The sequence below is a fragment of the Aspergillus pseudonomiae genome, assembly GCF_009193645.1.
Source record: "Aspergillus pseudonomiae strain CBS 119388 unplaced genomic scaffold BDV37scaffold_15, whole genome shotgun sequence".
Lineage (NCBI taxonomy): Eukaryota > Fungi > Ascomycota > Eurotiomycetes > Eurotiales > Aspergillaceae > Aspergillus > Aspergillus pseudonomiae.
In genome coordinates this window covers 1-26,005 of record NW_022476007.1, presented here as the reverse complement: position 1 = coordinate 26,005, position 26,005 = coordinate 1, and the positions used below count along the sequence as shown (strand labels likewise).

At 49.0% G+C, this 26,005-nt stretch overlaps 8 protein-coding genes across 8 annotated transcripts; 3 read left to right on the top strand and 5 right to left on the bottom strand.

Moving 5' to 3' along the window:
• Nucleotides 1-17: 17 nt before the first annotated feature.
• On the bottom strand, nt 18-1,233 carry BDV37DRAFT_242301 (palmitoyl-protein thioesterase family protein). Its single transcript, XM_032081300.1, has one exon. It carries the CDS (start codon nt 1,222-1,224, stop codon nt 235-237), a length of 990 nt encoding a protein of 329 aa, XP_031943936.1. The 5' UTR covers nt 1,225-1,233; the 3' UTR covers nt 18-234.
• A 130-nt stretch (nt 1,234-1,363) lies between these two features.
• On the bottom strand, nt 1,364-5,959 carry BDV37DRAFT_242299 (uncharacterized protein). The gene is made up of 2 exons (XM_032081299.1): nt 5,276-5,959; nt 1,364-5,168 (listed from the first exon to the last, which is right to left on the bottom strand). Exons 1-2 carry the CDS (start codon nt 5,488-5,490, stop codon nt 1,949-1,951), a joined length of 3,435 nt encoding a protein of 1,144 aa, XP_031943935.1. The 5' UTR covers nt 5,491-5,959; the 3' UTR covers nt 1,364-1,948.
• Nucleotides 5,960-6,268: 309 nt separating this feature from the next.
• BDV37DRAFT_242297 (mediator of RNA polymerase II transcription subunit 31) lies at nt 6,269-7,606 on the bottom strand. Its single transcript, XM_032081298.1, has one exon. The coding sequence runs from the start codon at nt 7,314-7,316 to the stop codon at nt 6,822-6,824; it is 495 nt and encodes a 164-aa protein (XP_031943934.1). The 5' UTR covers nt 7,317-7,606; the 3' UTR covers nt 6,269-6,821.
• Nucleotides 7,607-8,685: 1,079 nt separating this feature from the next.
• Nucleotides 8,686-11,020, top strand: BDV37DRAFT_51407 (alkaline phosphatase). The gene is made up of 3 exons (XM_032090801.1): nt 8,686-8,982; nt 9,073-9,275; nt 9,331-11,020. Exons 1-3 carry the CDS (start codon nt 8,870-8,872, stop codon nt 10,971-10,973), a joined length of 1,959 nt encoding a protein of 652 aa, XP_031943933.1. The 5' UTR covers nt 8,686-8,869; the 3' UTR covers nt 10,974-11,020.
• A 2,301-nt stretch (nt 11,021-13,321) lies between these two features.
• Nucleotides 13,322-15,131, top strand: BDV37DRAFT_280574 (Pal1 family protein; the record flags this gene model as incomplete). The annotated part of the gene is made up of 4 exons (XM_032086606.1): nt 13,322-13,487; nt 13,561-13,811; nt 13,874-14,291; nt 14,353-15,131. The coding sequence occupies 4 exons, from the start codon at nt 13,322-13,324 to the stop codon at nt 15,129-15,131; spliced, it is 1,614 nt and encodes a 537-aa protein (XP_031943932.1).
• Nucleotides 15,132-15,966: 835 nt separating this feature from the next.
• Nucleotides 15,967-18,663, bottom strand: BDV37DRAFT_280573 (MCM DNA helicase complex subunit MCM2; the record flags this gene model as incomplete). Its single annotated transcript, XM_032086605.1, has 3 exons — nt 15,967-16,066; nt 16,160-16,329; nt 16,393-18,663. 3 exons carry the CDS (start codon nt 18,661-18,663, stop codon nt 15,967-15,969), a joined length of 2,541 nt encoding a protein of 846 aa, XP_031943931.1.
• Nucleotides 18,664-19,336: 673 nt separating this feature from the next.
• On the top strand, nt 19,337-21,589 carry BDV37DRAFT_242291 (putative metaphase-anaphase transition protein (Mlo2)). Its single transcript, XM_032081297.1, has 5 exons — nt 19,337-19,433; nt 19,556-19,802; nt 19,893-19,947; nt 19,996-21,361; nt 21,416-21,589. The coding sequence occupies exons 2-5, from the start codon at nt 19,693-19,695 to the stop codon at nt 21,421-21,423; spliced, it is 1,539 nt and encodes a 512-aa protein (XP_031943930.1). The 5' UTR covers nt 19,337-19,433; nt 19,556-19,692; the 3' UTR covers nt 21,424-21,589.
• A 75-nt stretch (nt 21,590-21,664) lies between these two features.
• ssn3 (cyclin-dependent serine/threonine protein kinase SSN3) lies at nt 21,665-23,895 on the bottom strand. Its single transcript, XM_032081296.1, has 2 exons — nt 23,284-23,895; nt 21,665-23,106 (listed from the first exon to the last, which is right to left on the bottom strand). Exons 1-2 carry the CDS (start codon nt 23,336-23,338, stop codon nt 21,821-21,823), a joined length of 1,341 nt encoding a protein of 446 aa, XP_031943929.1. The 5' UTR covers nt 23,339-23,895; the 3' UTR covers nt 21,665-21,820.
• Between the last annotated feature and the right edge of the window lie 2,110 nt (nt 23,896-26,005).

Genomic DNA, 26,005 nt, shown 5'->3' with positions numbered 1-26,005 from the left:
TTGTACTACACTAGTAGTAGGTACACTAGTACTTCTTTATTGGTATCTTAATGATCTTAGTGGCTCCGCTTCCATCAAGCTCTCAGTATCTAGTATATGGTCTACTAGTACCAATGCTCTGTATCCTAAAAATAATCTTCCAATAACCCTAATCCAACGGGCCCAATTCTAATCATACAAAGGGGTATATAAGAAACCATTGAAAAGCCCAATTCAAAAACAACCAGAAACATATCAATACCCAATTTGCTTAACCAAAGCCTCCCCTTGCACCTCACCCTCGATATCAACATCAACATCAACATCAACCTCCACCGGCCCAAAAAACTCCTCAAAGGCGTTGACCAAAGCCTCTTCACTCAACTGCATATGCTTCCCAGGAACAGACCTGAAAATCAATCTCCCCTCCTCATCCAGCTTCTTTAACCCAATCCAATCCTCTCTATAAATATCCCTCTCCCTCACGCCGACAACATCTCCTGTCTCCTCATCCAGCTCCCCAAACCAGGCACTCTCCTTCGGATGCACCATCTGATCCTCTTCAAACATATACATCGCAAATGCATTCAAACGCCCCAAATTCTTCCGATACGTCTCATTCTTCTCCTCGCGCTCATTGTTCACATCGGCAAGGAAATTGCTACTGGCTAGGTACTCGTCCAGCTCGGTCGGATCGCGGAAATACTGTGCCGGGACGAACCGACCCTGCACGAAGGACGACCAACGTCCTGCCCGGAGGAGAGCCTCCGCACCGCGGCAGATCCAGTCGCCCCAGCCGCATTCTTGGAATTCGGCAATGCCGTTATGCTGGCTGCCGAAGGTGACGAGGTTGTGCACTGGCGGCGCATTGCAGCGTTCGATGTAGCCACGGAGGAACTGGCCACCTTGAGAGAACCCGAGGGCGTTAATTGCCGGGGCCGTGCTGAGGATGCGGTCGGAGGCGAGCTGGGCGCAGACGGTGTCGATTTGCTCGCTGACGTTGCCGAGGAACGTGGCTTGGCGATCGCCGGAGGCGGTGTCTGAGAGATGTATGAGGTGGACATAGGTTCCTGGGTTGGTTTGTTCCGCGAGGGAGGCGACGGAGAGCAGGCCCTCGCGTTGGAAGTCGTCGCCTAGGCCATGCCAGATAACCAGTGGAAGGGGTGCGGATTCGGTGGTTTTAGGTTGGTGAAGTGGAATGGCAGCTGTGAGGAGAGGGATAGCTAGAAGAGTGAGTTTGTGCATTGTTCTGGTTTTGTTGTTATTGGGCGTAGTTTGCTGAGGTGTGAGGTTGAGACAGATTTGGTATAAATTAGAATTGGCTGCTGTTGTTGTACAGTGAGGCTGCGGTCACGAGTCCCGAACATGTGATCATGCAATCAATGTATGTTATAGATCGACACCATCACTGAAACTAAAAGTTAGGTTACATTGCTCTATCCGCAGTACTCAGTCTTGATCAAACCAGCCTACACGTATCAAGGATACTCATTCGTGTCTTCCATGTATATACACAAGTTGTCCTTAGAAGTAGGGTATCTTTCGGTTCTGAGGTTATCCTGTAAGCGATGGCGGCTACATATATACAAAGCATCACAATGTCATGGAATGATAAACCGTATATATTCACAGAAGCTAACTCAAACCACAGAAAGCACGCGAGACCTTTTGATGCAGGCAGAAAAAGCAAAGCTCGGGTGGGTAACCATAGAAAAGTCTATCAGATCATACGCCATTATCGAGGGAGATAAGTGAGATGGCAAAAGCAGGGCAAGATTCGGACAAAAGGAACCCGAGAATGTGATGCAGAGCAAAAAAGAGACTGTAATAATGGGAAAAAGGTATAAGACAAAACTGGATATGTGCAGGGTCAAGAGAACGGTAGAGAGGCTGCTTTGCAACCACAACAAATGAAAGGTAATGATGAAGGAAAGTCAAGTACACTAATACGACATCTATAGGTATGCCATCAGTAGGGAGGGCGGCCAAGCCCTCCACTCACGCCTCGTCGCCCTGTATTACTTCGGGCCTTCCGTCTGCTGCCCTTCGTCTCCGCATCCGCTGGCGACAAGAACCCTTCCAGTAGCTTTTGCACGTCAAGGCGAGCGCTATCAATATTCTCTGCATACGGCTCAACACCGTCAGTGGCAACCGCTGCCAAACCTGTGCTCGATCGACTTTTATCTCTGCTAAGAGACCGACCAGGCGACGTACCAGGCGTCCCTGCCTTTCCATTCGTGACAGATGGTCGGCGAGGTCCGGGAGCAGTTGAAGGACGACTAACCGAAACGGATCGCTGCTGACCATCTGAAAGACCTCCTTGAATAGATATAGTTGGAGGGATAGGCGGTACAGGCGGAATATCATCAGCATCTACCATGAAAGACAGAGCCGAGGCCCTGCGGGTTTCCTCTCCATCGAGAGAGATCTGCCCGCCTCTGACAGACTGGGGCTTGACCGAGGCACCATCTTCATACTCGGACAGTGAATAGCCACTAATCATACTGTCGCTACTGGAAGAGATAACACTTCGATTCGAGCCGTCAAGTCGACCCCTGAGCGGGCTCATTCGCCGAGCCTTGCCTTCTTCATTGACAGAGAGGACCCGTCTCAATTCATTCACGTGGACCGGAGATTCTCTACTAGTACTGATGAGTTGTGAGCCGGACGAGTTCGGCACACTCGTTCTTCGGCCATTCTGCAGGCCAGCTACAGATACGTAAGCACCTTGAGGCACGGATACGTTTGAACCTGCTGATGGAGAACTAGTCCCGTTCTGATGAACATGGTTGCGTATAACTAAGGTTCCGGTCCGCGATCCGCTCAGGGATTTGGCCTCTGCTCTTTCAGTTTCAGCAGCTGCCAGGCAGGCTTCTCTTGACCATGGAGATAGCATCTGCTCCCTGACCGCAGGAGGAAGGACGTAAGCCTTCGGTGTAGTTGCGGGCGCCGACATGTGCGGCAGTACAGGAGCTGTGATGCTTCGCGGTGGAGACCCGACAGACCCCGGAGAGCTTGGTGGGCTGTGAGTAAGTAACGTAATGAAGGAACCATAAGATGCTTCGATTCGCTGGATGAGTTCTTCACCGCCGTCAAACGGAATCAGGAGGCTCACGTCCTGAGCACCACGGCCACTAGCCTGGACACTGCTGCTGTGGACAATCTTGTCAAGGTTGACGGGCGGCAAACGGATTGTCTCAAGCCAAACACCGAGCTGTTGTCTTTTCTGAACTTCGCTCTGGATTCCGTTGCCAATCTTGGAGGTTTCCAAATCGAACTTCTCAGATAATGCCCACAGGTAGCCATAGACCAAGCTTCCAATATTCACCAGGGTAGGGAAGGGCTGGCCATCAGCGGTAGTCATATTGTCCTGAAGTTTCAGCACCATGGGGAGTCCAAATCTAACAGCGTTCACCCCAAGATGCTTCACCAGGCTTACTAATAGTAGATGAAGCAGCATAATCTCGGAAACAGACGTCGGGTGATCAGTCGCAAGGTCAAAGATAGTGAGATGAAGTAAGCGAAGGAAGTTGGACTGCGCGATGAGAATCACCTTTTCTCTCTGATTTCCGCTCATGCTGGCAGTGCGCTTTCCAGGCCGTTCAGTGGTGTCTGATAAGTCAGTCTTGACCGGTTGACTGGCCGGCCTGCCAGTTCTCTCCTTAACCTTAAGATCATCGGTAGATGTTTCCAGGTTCAGCCAGGTCAAAAAGGCATCGACGTATGCATAGCGAACATCCCTGTCGGGTTCACTCAAAAGCCACTGCGTACCTTCCCATACATACAGGCCCACCTGATGCCTGGATTCTGCGGTCAGTGTGACTCCTGGTCGCTTCGTGTTTGCAACAAGGAGAATATTCTTGATCGCTTTGAGAGCTGCTGTTTTTGCGCTGGGCAGGGTGAATGCTATTGGGCCACCCTCCCCAGACGAAACCATGCCATTGCCGCCTCCCAGGGCATCAGACTGTGTTGGGGACGAGGTTATTGCCTGCTCGTTGCCTCTTGAGGGTTTGAACCGAGTCAAAATCGTCCTGACCATGTCAACAACCTGCTCGCCATAGTAAATGTGCGTCGTGAGGTTGCCTATACAATCCTGCAGGAGTGAGACCACCTCTGCCCTTTTCGCTGAAAGCTCGAAAGGGGCTGAATGTCCGTTTTGCTTCTCGTCTGGTGTCGATTTGCCAGCCCTCGAGGGTGATATCAAGAACGACATATGACGCAAGAGACCCAGTAAGACATCAATAACGCTAAGTCCGATCATATTCACGGGGGATTTTAACAGCCGATCAATCAGATAGATGATGGCGTATGATTCGTCCAGAGACTCTTCTGCGGGAGGAATGTCGTGCAGAATATCCATAGCAGCCACCAAAATAATGAAGCGAACCTGAACAGGACACCATTTGGCGATCAGTTCAACCAACGACGTAGCCCAGCTGTCCTTGTAATTCTGACCTAGGTTATTACCACTTTTGCGCAGAATAAAGTCCAGCACAACCTGAGTCGTGACACGAATCTGGCCGCGGCTGCTCCCGTTGACGACAATCTGCTCCAGACACCGCAAAGCGAGCAACCTCATATCCATCTCCGCTTTTCGATCCACATCAGCGGTATTCTGAGCCGCCAATGACGCATCCCCCTCCACCGCGTCGACCGTTTCCACGGTGGCCGTGCTAACCCTGCGTCGGTGCGCAGTCTCTGATTCGTTCTTGTCCACTTCGAGGAGCTTCAATTCGAGAGAACCAACCAAATTGTCATCCGGGCTGTAGAGGTTCTCCAGAATGACCGGGAGAATGACCCGTATCGAATCTCCGCCATCCGCAGCCAAACCCGCTTCGGAACTAACCACACCTTTGATCGCTCTCAATCCCGCCGTCTTCCATCGAACCGTAACCGGAGGACCCGCGGCAAGCTTCGATTGCGTAGAAGAGTCGCTTTCCGCAAAACCCGCATACGACCGCACCACTTCTCGGTACTGTGTAGCAAAATCCTGTTCGGCAGATAGTGCCGCCATATCTTGATGTCGGCAGAAGGTCTCGAAGGTTTCAATGGAATCCTCGACCATGGAGATATCCTGCGAGCGTACGACCGTTTCGAGGACTGTCATGACCGACCGTGCGTAGATCGGCAAGTCACGGGGAACTTTCTCGATGAGCGCGCTCAAGATCTGAAGCGTAACCTGCACATTTCTAGAGGACGCAACCACAATGTCAGCTGACTTTCACCGAAATTTCCCGCAGACTATTTGCCAATTTCATTCATGACCTTTCGCTCGCCTTCCCCAGTGTAAACTCACCCTATCTTGCGGCGCCACACATCCCGAGCGGCTCTCTTCTCCAAGAAGGCGCCGACCTTTGTCAGCTTGCTGCGGCGGGTGCTCACATAGTAGAGCAGATAAGAGAGTTCACTTGAGTTCGGCTTGACCACCTGCACTCCTTTCTGGTACTGTGGATAGCATTTCAAGACCAGAACCTGATGTTTCGGTCTGCATTTCTGGCGTACACCCTCCATCGGCTAGGGTTCCCGGGGAGGCTATTCAATGTCCGTGTTTGGAGTTTTAGCGGTACAGGGCGTCAGGCGCGATTCCAGAAAGTGCCAGGGGTAGCGGCTGGGAGATACAGAATTTAGTGGGTCAGAAAAAAGAGTCTGGAACCGGACATGGAGTCGAGGTAATTGAATGGTTTAGTGTACGCGTCACGGACACAGGGATCGGTGGGAAAATGAAGTCCAGGGCAAGATAGTCAAGTCACCAAGGGGTGGGGTCTGTCCATCGGATATATTAGGTAGTAGTCGCCAGTTATGTCGTGGCGGGTGGTCTGTACCAGGAACGAATGGCAGGTAAGGAGTGACGCTGCGGTCTTACGGCAGTTCAAGTGTGCTCAAGGAGTGCGCGGCAGATGGATTACGCAGAAGGGGTTGTGCGTGTGGAGAGGGAAGAAAGAAAGGACGAAAGAAAGACAGAAGGATGGGAGTTTGTAACTAGTGACGGAGTTAAGAAAAGGAACCTGTCGGGAAAATCAGTCTGTTCCTCTCTGGCCCCGTGAGACTTGGCGATCGTCGTCGTTAAGGAGTTTATTATTACCAGGCTTACTGGTAGATTGTATTTATGGTGTCTGTCAAATATTTTTGCTCGTTCTATTTTATTTTCTAAGCAATTTTATATTAAATTTCATTCTTGTCTTTACAAAGGAAAACAAAAAATGAAGTAATGGCCCACGTCATAGCGAAATGGACTCGTATTTGTCTAGAAGTCGACAAGTGTACACAACAATTGGAACTTGAATATTCAATACAACTGAAATACTAAGAGCATCTAACATTCCAAGCAAAATCCATTCCCAATTCCATGCTACCGCCATCGGTCACAAGGCGCGCTCCCTGTATGCATGCATTCCCATAGTAGTTACTAGATAGTACATACAAGCAGGTGCTCTCCACATTTAGGGAAGATACCGAACGATAATCAAGCTACATCCCGAACTATGCAGCACAGACATAGCGAGTACCCCAAAAAGGACGTTATGACACCTCGCAGGGTACAAATAGCCGACATTGACGAACTATTCAAGGAAAAGCGGCCGTGCCTCGGTCACACATGACGCTCCGCGCCATCGCGAACCAAGCGGCATCAGTGCGTCCGCACTTCGATCGAAGCAACTTCGCGGGGAAGAAGCGAAAAGGGTTTGAGAAAACCCAATTCTTTTACCCTCCGATGTAGATCCCCTGACACTTCTCCGCCGCCCGCAACAATTTCCTTTTTAGGTTGCATCCGAGCAGACCGAGCGTGGAGACCGAGAGAAATGCCCGCGGCTCTTCTTTATATTCATCCCCTAAAGCCGAGCTCAGGTCTTTGAACTATTATTATTCCCCGCTTCATCCTGTTTCCCTTGTTCTTCCTTATCTTGTTCCCCCTCCTGTTCGATGGTTGCACCGCCTTCTTCGTTGCTAATGCCGGTCCCCGCTAGCCCTTCGATAACTTGGGGGCGAATGATATCCCGGCGGAATGTGTCTTCTTGGAGGAGTCGTAGCGCGCGGAGGGTAGCACCAGGATGAGTTAGGAATTGGGCATATTCAGGAGTTTTCCAGTATGAGTAGAGGTACGCAAGGTACGCGGCGAAGGCCTGGGCGTCAGGATCCGCAGCATCCTTGGTCGCGTCGCTTTCATCGCTGGCGTTGGAGATTCCTAACAGATGGGGGTATGTGACTGCGAGGTGCGAGAGATAGTATGGGTTAGCCAACGAGGAAACGAACTCGAGCTCGAGAGTAAAGCGTGGATTTGTGAGAGTCGGCGGTGGGGGTTGCTCAGGTTGACCGGTGGGTGGTTGTGGCTGGTCCATGGCGTAGGATCAATACGTTTATTGGAACGCTGAGCGGAGGTAATTATAAAGACAGCTGCAACAACTGTGGGCAATAGATTGGTTTATCGTGGGGAAGTCATGGAATAGTGAAGGGCAAAGGAAAAGGTACGGTCGGTAGGTTCGAATAGGTTGTGGTGGTTGTTGTTATTGGAGAGTTGGAGATCAAAGGTGATCACATTTCTGGTAGGCTAAGCTATGAAGGGAAAAGGGCGCGGTGTACGATATAAATATTGTTTCATCTTGACTTCACACTGACCCACTACTTTCTCCCCACTGTTCAGATTTGTGAAACTCAAGCTCAGACAGCATAATACAATACTTATAGGACATGATTAAATATTTTGCGAAATTGAGTATAGATGTTCCCTGCATAAGTTTACGTAAGTTTATAGTATAACTACCTGTACAAATTCCGATAAGTGGGAGAGCTCACTTTGATCTCTTCCTAGAGATATTTATATCCTCCATATTATTAATTCTCATCTCCTCCATTAATTGTGAAAATAATGTGAAGATAAACCAATGTGTATTAGATGCTCGATTTTGTCTGAGTTTAGCTGCTTCAAGATATATATGTCCTTGCATGCGGGCACGTGAGAGCGAGAGGGGTCTGAAGAGTATATATCAGGAAATTCACACTACAAGTCAACGAACGAGAATCGAGCCGTCACTTCACCCTTCAAGTTTGGACAACTAAAGTCACCGTCTACTATCCTTCAAACGTATGATGTATGAGCACCGGAGTCAAGCCCTGCTAGGTAGTCGAGGAACATTCTATAAAGGTAATCTCACTTCGGTACCTGAGTCGAGCCTTGGCTATGTCTCCTGATTCTTGTCGCAGCCCTAGGGCAACCAATACAATTTCTTCGCTTAATCTATCCTGAGAGTGAATCTCGTATCCCTGCAAAGGTTTCTCGCTATGACGGAGACCCTGAGAATAAATATTTAGTAACCAAATCTACTCGTTGTCCACCCTCCTCCCACCATGGCCAACGGAAGCGTGAACGATGAATGACACCATCCAAAGCCCCTCTCATCCGAACATAATCAAAGGAAACCATTCCATTATTTCCCCCAGGAATAGCCCACGTGCCCAGCCAGAACCTTGGCATGGTACTCCGTGCCAAGCCACAATTGGCTTGGCGGAGGACAAGGGCCGTCATCCAAGCTTCCCCATTGAACGCCCCCTTCTGCACGTGTAGATGATGGTGGATTCCGATTTGTCTACGGGATCCTAGCTAACGGTTCCCTGGTAGAATTCGCCAAGCACAAGGTACAAGGATTAGCAGCTTTCGAATGAGATTATCTCCCACGTAGACTTAGCCCGCATCATTCCACCCAGTCAGAGATGGATGACCCGTACACAGGAGATGAGATAGCCATGCGAGGGTGGTATCTGGTCGTCGCATTCCCTTGGCATTCCATGTTTTAAAAGGACGTGTATCTCCCGCCTGGGAATTGATCTTCCTCTGTCCTTCAGCTGCAGGCTTCGTGTTCTACTTCTGCCTCGAGATCACATCATCTGCATCACGATGAGGCTCGTCTCAATTGCAGGTGCGGCGATCTTCGCCTCCTGCGCTGTTGCCCAAACTTACCAGCGTTTGGGTGGCTGTCCAACCTTGGGCTGTGTTTTCCCTCCTGACCAGTATGCCTTTTATCCTTTGATAGTCGTGACTTCATGTCGGTGCAATTGGCGGCGGTAGAGCACTAGGGCTAATTATTGTACTCCTACTAGGGCGGATTTCCTCCCCGGACAGTACTTTGACATCCGCCTTGAAGTCCATTCGCCTGTCAATGGCTCTGAAGCTCGCCAGGGCCAGCCTGATCCGGACTTCAAATTCACTATCGCGAAGAAAGGTGAAGAGGGGGTTGCCGCGGCAGAATATTTCGAGATCGACGAGCCGGAACTTGAGAGATGGAACTTTACCTGGTATGAAGGTATGTTCTGAACCGCCCCGATGGATAAGAATATAGCATCGACTAAGTGGTGTAGACCTGTTCGCGAAGGATGCGCATAAGCCCTCTCTCGTCAATGTCACTGCCAAGGCATACAGAAGGGTCGCTCTCTACGAGCCTGGCGAGTACGAGGCGACGCTGACCTATTACGGCCAGGAAAAGACGGTTGCGAACTGGCTGGTGCGCGACCTCCCAGAGAAGCGACGGGCGAAGAACGTCGTTCTCTTCGTCGGAGATGGTATGACAACTAACATGATAACGGCCGCTCGTTTGATCGCTCACCGCAGCATTAATGGCAAGTACTTGACCAAGTTGCAATTGGACAAGTTCCCAGTCTTGGGCCACCAGATGACCCACTCGATGGACTCCTTCATCACGGACTCGGCCAATTCGGCCACGGCACTTTATACGGGCCACAAGACCACAGTGAACGCTCTGAATGTCTATGTGGACTCGTCGAAAGATCCTTTCGATGACCCGAAATTCGAGACCATTTCCGAGATCTTCCGCCGCCGGTACCCCGATGCTGGTATTGGAATAGTCTCGACCGCTTTCCTGGCTGACGCCACCCCTGCTGCCTTGGCTGCTCATACTCGGGACCGTGGCGAGTATGACCACGTTATCAGCGCCTATTTTGAAGGGCTGACCAAGTATGAATGGACGAACTGGGACGGTCCGGACGTCCTCCTCGGCGCCGGTGCGGAGAACTTCCTTACCAGCGAAGACGCGCCTCGGGATTACTACAAACTGTTCTCCGAGAAGGAATATAGTATTAGCTGGAACAAGACCGCTCTGCAGGCTGCCCCGAATGACACCAAGACCCTGGGTGTTTTCTCCACATCCAACCTGGCTACTTGGCTCGATCGCAACGTCTACCAGGAGAACCTTCGCAACAAGAGCAACCATCCAGATGGCTCAAAGCGTGACGCAGAGGATCTTCCTGGACTGAAGGAGATGACCCTCAAGGCAATCGACGTATTGAACGCCCGGCACGAGGATGATGGCTGGTTCCTCATGTCAGAAGCCGCCAGTATCGACAAGCAGATGCACACATTGGATTACGACCGGTCTCTAGGCGAACTGCTAGAGCTTGACGATACCGTGCGCGCCACGATCGAGAAGCTCAAAGCCCTTGGACAGTTGGAGGACACTCTTATTATTGTTACCGCTGACCACGGCCATGGATTCGACGTCACCGGCTCGGTTGACACCGAATACTTGAACGCACAGGAAGATGATCGCGACAAGCGACGGGCTGTCGGAACCTATCAGAATTCGGGACTCTCGCAGTACACCGTGCGCGGCCCTAACGCCTTGCGGTACTCGGAAGGGGTCCATTTCCCGGCCCGCTGGGATCCGCGCTACACTCTGCATGCCGGCGTGGTGGCGTTCCCCGACCACCAAGAGAATTATGAAGTGCACAAGGAGGGACCTCGGAAGCCCGCAACGAAGCGCAGTGGATCCGACGGCTACTTTGCCAACTACAAGGACGCGGTGACTGGGTTCCTGATCAACGGCACTTTGCCTGTCGATGCGGACCAGGGTGTGCACTCATTGACGGATGTACCGGTGTTTGCGCAGGGCCCTTGCCAGGAGCTGTTTGGTGGCGTGTACAGCTCGGTGGACATCTTCTTCAACATGGCCGAGTGTCTTGGGTTGGCTGACCATGGAAAGGATTAAGCCCTGGCCGTCATTTGTTTTTCTTTGCTGTTTCTGGGGGTGGTGTTAATTTGATTGTTGATTGTAGGACAGCGGGTCATGTACAGTAAAACTCTAATGAGAGATCTCAGATGAATGAAATAAACTTCGAATTTCTGTTAAGCCCCTTAGAGGAATGTTGACGCATGTCCGAGGATTTTCCCCGACGTCATCCTTTTCAACGCGGCCGCTGGTGATGCAGTACTCTGTGCTCCCTGCAGAGTGCGATCGGAGGCTGGGCCATTCTTCTGTACTTTGGTTAAGCAAAAAGAAAGGCAAAGCGCAAGATTCCGTCATCAAGCATCCAACAGGCACTGTCTGCCAGGGCGTTCCGATGTAAGGGTCTCAGTGGATAATTGCCAAGGAAAAGGATAACGTAGGACATAGACTAATAATGTCGATCATTGAGGGACGAAAAGCCAAATCAACCGCCGATCTGCTGCAGAGTGAAGCTGTTTTGTGTGATTGAGGGGTCACTGATGCAAAGTAGCTGGTCGGGATAGAATATAAATCGAAGAGAACTGGTTGCATTGAATTAAAAATTGCTTCTTACTCTTTTTGTATACTCCGTACATTCTTTACGGAATGTTATTTTGAGTAATTCATGTATTTGGAAGGGTTAAAGTTGGTGGTGGTGGTGGTGGCGTATTTTTCTCAAAATAGAATGGGCTTCAATTATCCCGTGATATCGCTCAATACGAACGAAGTCTGGAATTGGTTGGTTTGCTCTGTGTCTGAAAATCAAGGAAGTAAAACAATCAATAGGAGATTTCTCTTTGCTTTTTCTCCTGCCCCAAAACTGGAAAACCTCCATGTACAGGACCTGTTCCTGTGCCTAATGCCTAAGGCAGTTTAGTGGTCTGGTTTGATGATTGATTTCTGGGGTACCAGCAGGCAGCAAGTTAGCCCCGGTATTAATATACGGAGTCGAGCATGGCGGGTAAAAAATTCAGGTCTACCAAACGGATCCAATACATTGACCAAGTGATGATGGGGAGCAATCCGCCACTCAGGAAGCGAGGTTTCTGTTCACCGGTGGTAAATTACAAGGGCTAGGGTAGTGAACCTCGGGAGGAAGAGACGGTCTACATTAGTAGGTTCCTTACTACTACTACCTAGTATGTAATTACTGTAGTCACTCAAGCTATCCATCCCCACGGGATTGACTCAGTGGATCTTGCTCATATGACTGACTGTTCGGGTGCATTGGGAAAGGAACAGGGAAAGCTGTGTGTATGTGAGAGAGAGAGAGAGAGCTCCTTTTGCCGAGCAATTTAATACTAGTAGGATATTACAAATCTACTATATAAATACCCTTGTGTTGGAGGCAGTAATCCCAATCCGGTAGTTGAGTGGATGATGTCGATCTGTATTTTATTACCAGTGGTGGTGTTGATATTGTGGTCGTTATTGATTGATTTACGCTGTCTATTGTTTGTTTGTTGGGGTTGATTTATCAAAGTGTGTTTGATATCTCGATGGTTATCTCTAATATATTGTATTGTATACGTATTAAATTTCTCTCTCTCTCTCTCTCTGTGGATAATCTGAATAACAATAATAAAATCCCAACTCAAGCTAAAATAAACCGAGAAAAACAGAGAAAGAAGAATTACAGTTCCTGTGGGACATCTCTTGTCACTTTCTCTCACTTTCTCTGTGCTCTTCTCCAATGATGGAGAATAAATCTCCATGAATCCACCTCGTTCCTTCCTCCCACCCCCCCTTTTTATTAATTCCCTCCGACGATCCCTTCCACTGGACAGGCCCCAAGGGGCGCTCCGCCGCTTCGTTTCCCGTCAATCAACCATCACTTTACTACTTTACTCTACACAACTCTCTTTCCACTCCTTCCTTTCTACTAACTAGGGTACTAGTCATTTCCCGTTTCTCTCTTTCTTTCCCCTTCGCACGTTTCCTTCCCTTTCTGTTCTTCTTTTCTTCCGCCACACCCCTCCTTGGTTTGGAAAAACACAGAAGATCAAATGAAAAGAGACAAGGGGACTTCGCCATCCACGCAAGCTAAAATACTAGTCTCAACGGTCTAATCCATCTCCATAACTGCATCTCCGAAATCTCCTGCAATAAAAATCCCCCTCCAATCGTCACCGGCCCCCTGACCGACTTCCGGGGCATCGCTGTTTCACAAACCACCGGCTGGGATTTTTTTTATTATTTTCTTGTTTTGCTAGCTCGGCGCTTGCGATCGATTATCGCATTATTAGAGCTCTCCTTTATTTCCCGTGATCGTGTTTTATGCTTCCCCTGTCATCCCCAATCGTCGCTTTTCACTCGCCCATCCTCGTGGACGCATTGCGTGTTCCGCCAACATGAATGCCTCTCAGCAACCTCCCACGCTCTCGTACGCTTATCCACCCGCCATGGCGCTGGGTCCGCAAGGTTCGTCATCCGCCTTTGTCTGGCTGGGCTCGATCGCAGAACGTTTCACATCGTTGCGGGGCCCGACTCCCCTTATCAGTGTTGCTTCATTCCGTCGTCATTTTAGACCGTGTCTGGCCTGCGAGTGCTTAGAGATAAAACTGACATGGATTTTCTATTTCTTGTACAGTCTCCCCGGTTCGTCAACCGTCGCCACAAGTCCCAGGGGTGAATCTGGGCTCCAACAACCCCTTCAGGAACCGTGCTCTCTCACCATCAAACTCGATTGCCTCAGGCAGTCGCCCAGAACGACCAACCTCGACGAATCCTTTTCTCGACGATTACGGACCCCTGTCGCCACAGTCGGCGCCCACTGGCACTGGAAGCATCATCTCCCCCATCGATCGGTCCGATATGACGAACAATACGCGCGATCTCTTTGTATGTCTCCTATCGATGCCACACCACCCAAACGGATCTAACTGTATATCTTTCTCGCATAGGAAAACCTCTCACTCAACTCCAATTCAGCCCCTCAACAAACGGGCTACCGACCCGCTCCGTCTCGCCCCGATCGGCCTTTGCAGAATGGTGGTGCTTCGAGCGGTCACCGCCCAACCACGTCGAGGGAACGTCCGGAGCGCCGGGGGAAAGATCCGCTAGACATCTTCGCTGACCCGCCGAGTGCAGGCCTGCCGAGGCCCCGGGACCGTGATCGCCGGCCTCGTCGGAACTCGGAGTCGTCCATTATGGAGCGTCCCAAGCTGCTCGACCCAGAAGACGAGCGACGCCGACGGGAGAGGAGGCGGCGGGAACGGGAAGCTCGTCATCGAGACGGCAAGTCTCGTTCCTCGAAAAAGACCAACTACCAACTTGACATTATTGACAAACTCGATGTGACGAGTATCTACGGCACTGGAAGTAAGTGGTCCCACCTGACATGGTACTTTATATCTGAAGCATCCGACTAATTTGTGGGTAGTGTTCCATCACGATGGACCGTTTGATGCGTGCAACCCGAACCGTAACCGCAAGGGCTTACGCACAGCCCCCATGCAAGCCTTCCCTGCAGATTCTGCCAACATGGCCTTAGGAGGCTCTGGTCCCGTCAACCAGAACATTAATCTGGATCTGTTCCACGGAAGATCGGAGCAAGGTTATAACGATTATGGCGCAGTCGAGACTCGTAAAACAGAAGGTGTGAACTTCGATCCGACCTCGCGGATCGAACCGGTGCATGGCGAACAGAGTATGGGATTAGGAACCAGTACCTTCTTGGATGGGGCTCCCGCCAGTAAAGCTGCCATCCAACGCCGTGAGAGCGAGAATGATCAACAGATCAAACAAGGGGCGGGAGGTCTGCAGCGGAAAAAGAGTTTGGCGCAACGACTCCGCGGGGTGGGTAATCGCCCATCCAACGGCCGCGTGGTATCACCTGAAGCATCCTATATGGCACCCGCGGGTTCCGGTAATATCGGAACGATCAAGGCCAACGAGAAGAACCCGTTCTTCCAGGATTACGACGATGCGTGGGAGAAGAAAGGTGCTCGGATCGCCGAGGAATCACAAGGACTGGGACGAGCTCGCTCTTCTAGCAGCCCGAAGCAAAGTTCCGGCCTGGAACGGAGACATACAGAGGACCGATCATACGGATACGACGAGGGTCGTAATGCCAACGGGGGCGGTGGTGGCGGCGGCTTTATCAATCGGATGAAGAGCTTGCGCAAGCCCCGTCCCGAGAGACGAATCAGTGACGACTGAAGGCTTTAAGATGTCCTTTTTATCATCATTATTCTGTACTCCTTGCATTGGGACCGCACGACTGGTCGTTTGGGAAGACACAGATGGAATAATACTGGAACGCATCATTTCACGGCCCACTAGGACACTTTCCCAAAGGTAGATAGCAATGTGGCTTGGTCTAGTACCTCAGGAAACCTTTCATCGATTGACATCAGGATATCATGACTACAATGATACCCTGTGAGTCTGGGAAAGTTCCATTCCCGCAGGAGGGGTGGCAGGGACAGGCGAATACAGGATAGCCTGGGGCTGTCTATGGTGGGTGGTACATGGTTTATTTTATTCACTTGGCAGCGCGGACGAAAATGGACGGCGTTGGTTGATGGTTACTCTGGGGCTGGGAACGGGACTGGTTTTCTGTAGTTTCTATGTGGTTTCTTTTCTATTCAGTTGTTTCTCTCAAATCACATGCTGTATGTCTTCTCTGACTGATAGTTGATCAACGACATTCACTTCCAAATCCACAGGAGCACAACACTGAAGACCCTGAACTCCACACACTGAATGTAAAAATATCTCACTATGAAACCCATAAGAAAAGATTCATCCAAATCAAATCGACCCGAATTAGATCAGGTCAAATGAATCCAGAATCCACACACATTAATGTACCTCGTTCAAATTTCTATTAAAAAGGAAAAGAGCAAAAAAAAAAAAAAAAAAAAAAAAAAAAAAAAAAAAAAAAAAAAAAAAAAAAAAAAAAAAAAAAAAAAAAAAAAATTGATATCATAGCAATCCGAATAAGCCCCCATTAATTAACGTAAACCCCGCACAATTTATATTCACATAAGATCTAGTAAGCCCGAGGCGCAGCCGCCTTAGGGATATAAGGATTCGGCGCAGCAATACCCGCTTTCCGTCTCGACTGAGGCTTAGGTCTAGATAATGTGTACCTGTTTTATAATTGTCAATACCGTATTACTTACAAATGAAATGAAGGCGGGGAAGGAGAGGAAAAGAAAAGGGAAAAAGCAAAAAGGACATACTTGGCAAAAGCGCGAGAGAGAGCCTTCTTGCAGGAAACCTTCTGACTGCCGATGAAAGAGTCGACTGTTACTGCTATTGCGCGGTCGATGTCTTGACTGGAGCAGTATTCCGATAGACGCATCTTGCAGAAGGATTCTGCGATACGCATGATGGCTTCCAAGTGACGAACCTGTTAATGTGTTTGTTAGTTTGCTTTTTATCTGATTTGTAGGGTTTATTTGTGGAAGCTTACGGTAATGGGGTATGCGCCAGTTGCGAGGGATTCGCGACGCATGTCTGCGAAAAGACGGGCAATCTTGTCTTGATCGATTTGGTAGAGCTTCGGGTGGCAGCGTTCACGGGCGTAAAGAATGTATTTGCGAAGGAGTTCCTGGGGGATTTCGCCCTCTTTTTCTTCTTCGATTTTGCGGTTTGCAGCTTCACGAGCGGCGATTTCTTCGGGGGTGAATGGCAGGCGGTTCCCATCCTTATCGAGGCGATAGCCTTCTTCATCGATGCGGTTGCCGTCGCTATCGATTAGGTTGCCTTCTTCGTCTCGCAGGGGACGGGCTGGGTTGGCGCGATGGTGGGATTCTACAACGAAGTTGGCAAGGCGTTCGTCTTCAGCAGGATCCACGAGATCGCGGACGACGCAAAGGATGTCGAAACGAGAGAGAATGGGTTCAGTGAGCTCGACGTTGGCGTTGAAAGGTGCAGTACTGTTGTAACGGCCGCCGATGGGGTTTGCTGCTGCGACAACGGCGCAGCGAGCTTGCAGTGTGGTGACGATACCAGCTTTGGAGATGGAGATTGTTTGCTGTTCCATGGCTTCGTGGATGGAGGTACGGTCTTGGTCGTTCATCTTGTCGAACTCATCGATCAGACATGTACCGCGGTCTGCAAGAACGAGAGCACCACCTTCCAGAGTCCATTCGCTGGTTAGCGGGTCGCGGCGCACGCTGGCTGTCAAACCGACGGCACTGGCACCTTGACCCGTTGCAAAGACAGCACGGTGGGCGGTCTTCTCAACGTATTTAAGGAATTGAGATTTGGCAGTACCGGGATCACCGAGCAGTAGGACGTTGATATCTCCACGGATCGACATCTTTCCTTGGGCTTGCTTGCTAACACCACCAAAGAGGGAGAGAGCGACGGCTGTTTTCACGTCTTGGTGGCCGTAGATACTGGGAGCAATGGAACGGACGATCTTGTCCACGATTTCTGGGTCTCGCGAGAGGGCGCGGATTTCACGCTCATCTTCTTCAGTTAAATGGAAACCAGCCAGCTGGTCGTGAGACTTGATAACATGATTTGCTTCGATAATAGTGGCGAACACAGGGAATCCATTCTTGTTGTTGAGCTGGGCATCGTAGCTGTTGCGGTAGATACCAGTCACTTCAACTTCGTCACCAGGCTTGGCGGAATCAATGAGGTCTGCAAGAAGGATCACTTCACGTTGGCGTGGAAGTCGTCCGGCGGGGACGGAGCCAGGCGATTCTTGAAGAGTCATCTTCTGGTAGTTGCGGTAAACCGTCTTCTCTGAGTTAACGGTGAACGGCCCCTTGGACTGGCAGTTCTGGCAGTAGGAAATCTTTACTTCCTGGCTGGCTTCCTGCTGGAACGGCCCCAGAGTGATATTACATTTGCCACAAACGAACATGATATACTTCAATTGCGGGAACACACCACTGCGGCGCGTGACGACACCAGTGACACGCACAAGGGAGTTGAGATGAGACTGGCGCAATTGACGGAGAGTACTGATGGTAGGAAGATCGATGATGCGAACGTGGATCTCATTATGGATGTCGTGGTACTGGGGGTAATGGAATAATGTGACATCGAGAGCAACTTGATCGAAAACTTTCAGAACCTCGGTGGGCTCATTGGCCACGAAGTATGCCAACACAGCCCTAGTGCTGGACAAGTGATCGTAGGAGACTTCGAGAGAGGCCGAGTTAACCTCACCAAGAGTCTTGATCTTGTTTCCGTACACCGAAGCACCGGAGTCGTCAGTGAACTCGGTCAAGAACGCCTTGAATTCTCGGTAGATGGAGCGCAGGACTTGGGGCTGCAACACCCAGTCTGTGACATTAGGGGCCTTGATATCCATCATCTCTTCCAATGACAGGTCTTCCATGCCACCTTCACCCATATCAATATCTTCTCGGTCCTCGTCGTAGTGATGCCTCCGCCGGCGAGGCTGGCGAGTAAGATCTATGTTTTGGTCATCGTCGTCTTGCAGAAAAGCACGAGGCATGCGACTGCGCCGTGCCAGTTCCCGATCTCTCCTGTTCAAGCGAGCTTCCAGTTGGCGACGTGTGCCTATGTCTAGCTCTTCTTGTTCTTCGTCATCAATGTCGGCTCCCTGATAACGATCGTCTTCTCTGCTCGTGTAGTCTCTTTCGAAGCTGTCGCCGAACAGATCAATGCCCTCTCCTTCCTCTGCCATTTCGTCAAGGTCATCAATATCTTCCAAAAGCTCTGCTTCTTCATCGCGGTCGTCATCTTCAAAAGGAAGCATGGGAGGGGAAGAGGGGGGGGCTACGAAGTCAGTAAGGACACAGAGCAGATTCTTTCTTCATGCTTCTACTTACGACTAGAGGGGGGAGCGATTGAAGATGTTTCATCATCGGGCTCTCTGTCTCTCTTGCGACGGTTCAAATTGCCTAGTCCACGGTTTGCGGCGGTATTACTGGGGCGAAGTGGTGAACTGTGTAGCTCTTAGCCTTGCTCGAAAAGTTGAACAGCAGGGAGAAAAAGAGAGAAAAAATTTCGGGATGGATAAAATGCGCTACATGCAGGATATATTTTGGTACATACCTCATTGTGTGTGTATATTAGTGTGAGGGATTCCAATTTGAAAGAATGACAAATTGAACCAAACCCACAAATGTTTCTGAGTGAGGGTCTTTTTGGTCTGCTGCGAGGAGGAGCAAAGGGAGGGATTCAATCAATCGGTTGCTGGGGCGGTGATGCGTGCGGGTATCGAGATACGCGTCAAAACGCGACATGACGCGTCTTTTCAATTAAACCCGGTTTAGGAAAGTCTATGACTTGGTGCCTGATAATATACCCCAGAGGCCTAGACATGGTCTGGTTGCACTAATGTAGAAGCTCTGGAGCAAGTCTCTACGCGCTATTCCCTTCTTAGGATCTCGCTCAATGAGTGAGACTTAGAATGTTCATCTTTCGTCGTTCAACGTGATTATCACGATGGTGGATATAGTCCTGGAACAGACATACGGTATGATTCGCGATGCGCTTCATAACCGATGTTTCCATGGTTTAAAAGTAAGTAAAATTCAAATCATACTCTCATTATTGATATAAAAAAGAAGTATTTATATGTATATAACAATATAAAATGTAAAGCAAATAAATCACGCTCGGCTCATTACTAACTGCAAACAAAGCAAACACTTAAAGTGCTCTGGCGCCGCGCCGTGTCTGAACGCATAACGAGAGCTAGGCGCAGAACAGTTTTTATTCATCCTACCATCGCTGTTTGATTAGTATACTTATATCTAAATCAGCGGCTCATTTAATTAATATGGATAACTCTGAGACCGTGCCGTCTGATGCCGACCAGACGAAGAACGGCCACAATGCCAGCAACCGGCGCGAGAGCTTCAGCTCGCAGAACTCGCAGACTGCGAAAGAGTAAGTACCCACTCCATGTCAAAGTTGATGAAGAGTACACTCGTGCAATGGGCGACCCAAAATAAACCAATATCTAACAGTTCACTTTAGATTCATCGAAAGTCAGATGCAACTCGAAGCTGATGCACGCGAAATCTTACCTTATGTGAGCATAGCCTGCGATATACCACGACATAACGAACTGACCTTTTAGTCATTCGACTCCTGCACGAAAGATTTAGGGCCATTGCGACAAACTTTATACGCTTGCTTAACCTGCAACCCTCCTCCAAAGACCGCCGATGCGCCGCACACCGCAGCAGGAGTGTGCTACTCCTGTTCCATCGCCTGTCATGGCGAGCACACACTCGTCGAACTATTCAACAAACGAAACTTTGTATGTGATTGTGGTACGACTCGTATACCATCGTCCGCTCCATGCACGTTGCGCAACGACCCAAAGACCGGCGCGAAGGGCGTCCATTCTGAACAAGCGCATCCCGAGAACAAGTATAACCAAAATTTCCAGAACAAGTTCTGTGGCTGTAGCGAGGACTATAATGCGGAAGAAGAAAAGGGAACTATGTTTCAGTGTCTTGGACTGGGAACCGTTGAATCGGGCGGCTGTGGAGAAGACTGGTGGCATCCAGAGTGTCTCATCGGGCTGCCGCGGGATTGGTATAAGGACTTCAAGAAAAACGCGGGTGGGAATGGTCAGATTGAGGATGATGAAGAGACGCCACTTCCTCCGGGATTTCCTGGGGAAGACGATTTCGAGACGTTTCTCTGCTACAAGTGCATTGACTCAAATCCCTGGTTGAAACGATATGCGGGAACGGTGGGCTTCCTTCCCCCTGTGTACAAGGAAGGTGGATTGTCCAAGACTGTCGGGCCTACACCAGATACTATAACTACAGATGTCAGAGAAGAACAAACCACTAATCCTAAGAAACGGAAAATGGAGGATGAGGAAGAAGGCGAGCCGACTACGAAGCGGACCAAGGAAGATACTGAGAATACCCCCTTGGACTCGAAGCCAGAGCCCAACCCAACACCAAAGGAAGAGCTTACTCAACCCCCTTCACTGAAGAACAAGCATGACTCTCTCCCCGACCCTGTTCCTTCCGGTGCATTCTCCTTATTCTTGAAAGAAGACTTCCGCGACCACTTCTGCCGCTGTCGCGACTGTTACCCCAATCTCTCCCCGCACATCCAGTTGCGTGAAGAAGAAGAAACCTACGAGCCCCCGCTCTCTGAGAATGGGGAAGCCAATGGTGGTGGCAGCACTGGCACCGGTAGCCTCCTTGACCGCGGTGAAGCCGCATTGAGCAACATCGATCGTGTGCGAGCCATCGAAGGCGCAATGGTATACAATCATCTGCGTGACAAAGTTAAGGAGTTTCTAAAGCCATTTGCGGAGACGGGTAAGCCTGTGGGTGCGGAGGATATCAAAGCTTATTTTGAGAAACTTCGCGGCGATGAACAACACATTCAAGATGCTGCTGGCCAGGCGTCTGCACTCTCAGGTAAGGACGATGATAATGATAATGATGAGGGGAACGGACGGAGAGAACAGAATGGTACGTATAGAAACAACCCTTCGTTTTCTGGAATGATCGCTAACTATGAATCAGGCTACTAAGCCGTTTCATTTGATGTAATTACTTCTGATCTGAATTTCTTCCAATTTCTTCTCATGTTGTTTGACATTTGGCACTGGGTTTTTGGCGGGTAGGTAACAGGGATATTGGGCGCGAATGTGGGAATGTATCTTGATTGTCTAGTTTACTACATCATAGGTAAATCTTCGGTATATCCATTTACAATGAAGATGACGCTGAACGGCTAACATTCTACTAAATGTTCTATATTTATCTTATATACTGTAGATATGCTAAATTTACCATGCCATCTCGGCAGCAAAACCAAACGAACGCCAATGCAAAATGCGACAAATGAAGTGTATGCAGATTCAAAAGCCCGCAATTACTCCCGCTCCAAAGTATAAATAGGTTCTCAACGTATCGACGATAATTAGGTTATTCTTTGAGCCGTTTCGAGGCGCGTCCCATTAAACTATCATCTGGTAGCCCGCTCCGCTTTGTACCAGGCAGGCTTCCAGACCGGATATCATTGTCATCCTGAGTGACACGACGGTGTGGATATTTCCCTTCAAAGCCCTCGAAGCAGTTGGCGGAGATAGGGCCTCCGTTCTTAAAGTATGGGTGCTCTAGTGCCTCCTGCGCAGTTATCCTCTTGGTAGGATCGTATTCGAGTAATCTCGACAACAGATCATACCCATCTGCCCCAGGGGTTCCGGCACCGGACGAGGTGGCATACCCGCCATTTTTCAAACAGCTTTGATACCAGCCTTCCAGGTTCGAAGACCGGGGAAAATGTCCAGGAGCACGTGACATGGCTAGTGACTGGAGTTGGGAGTATTCGGGCATCGACACTATGCCTGGCCAAATGTCTTTGGTGGGGAGACCCATGATTTCGATGATTTTCATCATTTGATTACGTTGAAATGGCACCGTTTTCTTGCTGTCCATCTTGGCCTCCTCGCCTTTAAAAATGGGGCGGAGGGATAAAAGCTCTGCAAAAATGCATCCGACGGCCCAGAGATCGACAGCTGGGGTGTAATGACGACTACCCATCAGTAATTCTGGGGCACGATACCAAATCGTGACCACGACCTTATCGCCCGAGAAAAGAGAGTTGAGGGGTTTGTAGAAGAGACGAGCCAGACCCAAGTCTCCGATACGAATGGCGCCACTTGACGTGACCAGAATGTTGGCTGGCTTCAGATCTCGATGCAATACCCAATTAGTATGGAGATAGAGTAGACCGTTGAGAAGCTGAAACAGAATCGACCTGACCATTGGGGCTGGAATAGCATGTCTGTGTGGTTGTGTATGATGATGAATAATCTGCAGTAAATCATGTTCTGTATATTCGAAGACCATGAAAATGGCCTTGTCCTCAAGGATAATCTCTTCTAGCTGTACGACATTGGCATGATCCAGTTCGGAACACAGGGCCATCTCCCGAATGGCAGACTGTGAGAGGCCGGTGTATTGGATGATCTCTCCCTCTTTATCCGGTTTAAACCTGCGACTGGTCAGCGATCCGAGACTAACGGAAGAACGGATGGATCCTGCCAACTTTTTGATTGCAAATTCACCCTTCTGACCATTTTTGCCAAGGGCTTTGTAGACTCGTCCGTAAGTGCCGCTACTAATGAATCCCACGATGTGGTATTTGTCGCGGACACGGACTTTGCTGGTATATCCAGTTCCAGACGGCTTCCTTGGATCTAGGTGCTCTTTAAACATCATAATAGCGTTAGCTTCCAATAGTCATTTTCCACAACATGTAGATCAACAGTCCAAATACTATAGCATAGTACCGATAATAATTTTCAGGGAACACAAAGAGTCCTTAAGAGGGAAACGGTATTTGGAGTTCTTTCAATCCAATGCCAGTCAGGGAAAGCCATTACCACGTGGATAAAACCCGCCGATAGAGTTGAAGAACGGGAAGTTCCTTCCAAACATGATGAAAGAAAAATGCAAAGAATATCTTGGTGGACAACTGATCGCCTTCTTTGTGAAGGTGTAATATAGAAGTGGTACTATAGGTGTTCATACGATTGCAGACAAGAATATCTTTCACTCAATCAGGGTACATCGTGACATGGCAACCCTAAAAAATAAAAGAAAATCGATTGAACAAAGAGAATGAAAAGGTACCAGGTTATAAAAAAAAACGAGAATTATAATAGAAGATAATAATAACTGATATTACCATCAACAGCGGCCTGCAGGTTCTTTTTCAGAGACAGACTCTGGCTGACGGTGGCCGCAGTGGGCCTGGACGAAGCAGCAGTTAACGGGCCGGAGGATGAGGGTGGGTTTGTCAGACTCATGGAGAGAGAGGCAAGAGGCGAATGTGGAGATGGCCGAGGGTTAGCTTCAATAAATCAGGAGACAGACCCATGGAACCCAGTGGGTGGTGTGGTGCGAACAGTGCACGAAGATAAAAGGGAGGTACGGGGGGTCAGCTCCACCGCTAGACCATGAGACCTGCAGGATGCAGTAATATTGGTGATAGGGAGAAAATGGTATGGGGATCTGAGAAGCTGAAAACACAATCGCTGATTTGTATTTGTTTGCATCTGGATTTAACTAACGTAACCGGCAAGCACCCTGCGCATGTAAGCACCCTGCGCACCACCCGCAATATGAAAAATTAAAACGATTAAAACACCATGAATTCAGATTTCTATATAAAGATGAGTAGTTCTATCGATTCGGGTAGTTCGTAATTTTATGGCCCTGTACATTACAGCCAGAACATCTAGGGGGTGCGCGTCTAGCCCCCGATTCAGTAGGTTGAGTTCCCTCTACTTGAATAGCTTTATCTGCCTGAGCCCTGCGCTCTATATAGATTCGGGCGTCAGATACTGACATACCCCCTTCAAAAGTAATTTGCTTAGTAGAGCGCTTTCGCTTTTTAAGCTGCTTTTCATATAAAGCCTCATATCGCTTAAGCTGATGCTTAAATAGTGTCACATCATTTATAGCTCGTTCAGCGCCTTTAATCATTTGATTTAGGTAGGCTTTAGTAGGTGAATCGGGACTGCGAGACCGATTTTTAAGCAGCCTTTTAAGTGTAGATTCTGACTTTTTTAACTGCTTAACTGTATGAGGCGTTTTAGGCGCTGAACTGCCTCGGCTGCTTGGTCTACTACCTGGAGGTGTAGGCGTATTGAGCTGAACTGCCAGCTGAGATAGAACGGATTCAGGATTCAGAGGAACTAGGCCGGTAGCTCTAAAAGTACTATAAATATTGCTTCTAGTAAACGCCTGCGTACGAGCTTCCGGATAGGCGTCTAAAAAGTTAAGTTTATCGATATGATGAAGCCCGCAGCGCATCTTAGATTTAACGAGGCCACCGTACGCGCGTTTTAAAGGTGAGAAAACAGCAACATCAAGCGGTTGAAGTCTATGAGAAGCATGCGCAGGCATACAGATCGGTATAATATCGTTTTCCGAGCATATTTGATCAAATTGAGGCGTCAAATGACTATCGTGGCCGTCTAAAATAAGTAATCGATATCGTCCGATAGATCGGCCTGCAGTGGCCGGTATAAAATGACTTTGCAACCAACGTAGACCTATTTTATTACTCGTCTAGCCGTTAGGACTAACCTCGATCCTCCAATCAGATGGAATCTTTCGATCCTTATACCAGGCCTCCATATGCACTTTGCCTTTGAATATAATGTAGGGAGGTAGAGCCCATCCATTAGAACTAATACATTCTATAGAAGTGACCCATTCCCGGTTACCTGGCTGCAATAAAAACGGCTTGCCTGGCGTACTAGACCTAGTAATTACTTTGGCAGTAGCAATTAGGCCTATTGCAAACCCGGTTTCATCGAAATTATAGATATCGGATGAGGCTATACCGTACTTTTGAATAGCCTCATTTACCTGTTGAAACTAGGCATTTAAAATCTTCGGATCTTCTATTTTAGCACGTTGATAGTTATATCGACGTGCAAAGCAGGTCTTAAGCTCAGGCGTACGCTTGATAAAGTTAAATACCCATTTTTCCCCTACAGTTGTAGGGGAAGAAGTAGTATCTCGTTTTGAAAGTAAGATATTGGCCATTTCTCGTACGTATGCTGGCCGGGGCGGTGCACCACGTTTATCTAGCGATAGAATCCATTCTTTAAGCGATTCCTCTTCACTAATAGTCAATTTATGAGTATTGACGCGTCTATCGTATATAAATGAGGCCCCTTTTAGGCGACTGCGCAGGGTAGATTCAGGAAGGTTAAATATCTTAGCTGTCTGCCTAAGGCTGCTAAATTCATTGTTTTTCAAAGCTGATATAGCCAGTACGATTCGGCCTTCTTGCTCAACGCGCGATTTTGATGATTTAGGCATTTTTGACAGTATGGTTGGTGTTTGAATTGTCTAAGAAATTGAGGCGCGTGAGAAACGCGGGTGGTGCGCAGGGTGCTTACATGCGCAGGGTGCTTGCCGGTTACGTTATGCCCTGGATGGTTAGTCAGCAATCCTAGTGAATTGACCAATGAGTTGGTTCTTCCACCCCCATAACCCTAGGTGCTCAGTAGTCAAATCCATCTAACTGTATCCCTATCCAAGGATAATTGAAGTGACATTGCATGATAAGAGCATTTTTTCTTGGTT

Excerpts from the sequence above, each read along its gene's own strand:
- BDV37DRAFT_242301 (XM_032081300.1), bottom strand. The coding sequence starts at position 1,224 with ATGCACAAACTCACTCTTCTAGCTATCCCTCTCCTCACAGCTGCCATT.
- BDV37DRAFT_242299 (XM_032081299.1), bottom strand. The coding sequence starts at position 5,490 with ATGGAGGGTGTACGCCAGAAATGCAGACCGAAACATCAGGTTCTGGTC. Across the intron at positions 5,169-5,275 it reads GTGTGGCGCCGCAAGATAGG|AAATGTGCAGGTTACGCTTC; the intron begins GTGAGTTTACAC and ends TGCGTCCTCTAG.
- BDV37DRAFT_242297 (XM_032081298.1), bottom strand. The coding sequence starts at position 7,316 with ATGGACCAGCCACAACCACCCACCGGTCAACCTGAGCAACCCCCACCG.
- BDV37DRAFT_51407 (XM_032090801.1), top strand. The coding sequence starts at position 8,870 with ATGAGGCTCGTCTCAATTGCAGGTGCGGCGATCTTCGCCTCCTGCGCT. Across the intron at positions 8,983-9,072 it reads TGTGTTTTCCCTCCTGACCA|GGCGGATTTCCTCCCCGGAC; the intron begins GTATGCCTTTTA and ends TACTCCTACTAG. Across the intron at positions 9,276-9,330 it reads GAACTTTACCTGGTATGAAG|ACCTGTTCGCGAAGGATGCG; the intron begins GTATGTTCTGAA and ends TAAGTGGTGTAG.
- BDV37DRAFT_242291 (XM_032081297.1), top strand. The coding sequence starts at position 19,693 with ATGGATAACTCTGAGACCGTGCCGTCTGATGCCGACCAGACGAAGAAC. Across the intron at positions 19,803-19,892 it reads AACTCGCAGACTGCGAAAGA|ATTCATCGAAAGTCAGATGC; the intron begins GTAAGTACCCAC and ends AGTTCACTTTAG. Across the intron at positions 19,948-19,995 it reads CACGCGAAATCTTACCTTAT|TCATTCGACTCCTGCACGAA; the intron begins GTGAGCATAGCC and ends CTGACCTTTTAG.
- ssn3 (XM_032081296.1), bottom strand. The coding sequence starts at position 23,338 with ATGTTTGGAAGGAACTTCCCGTTCTTCAACTCTATCGGCGGGTTTTAT. Across the intron at positions 23,107-23,283 it reads CGGCGGGTTTTATCCACGTG|AGCACCTAGATCCAAGGAAG; the intron begins GTAATGGCTTTC and ends TGATGTTTAAAG.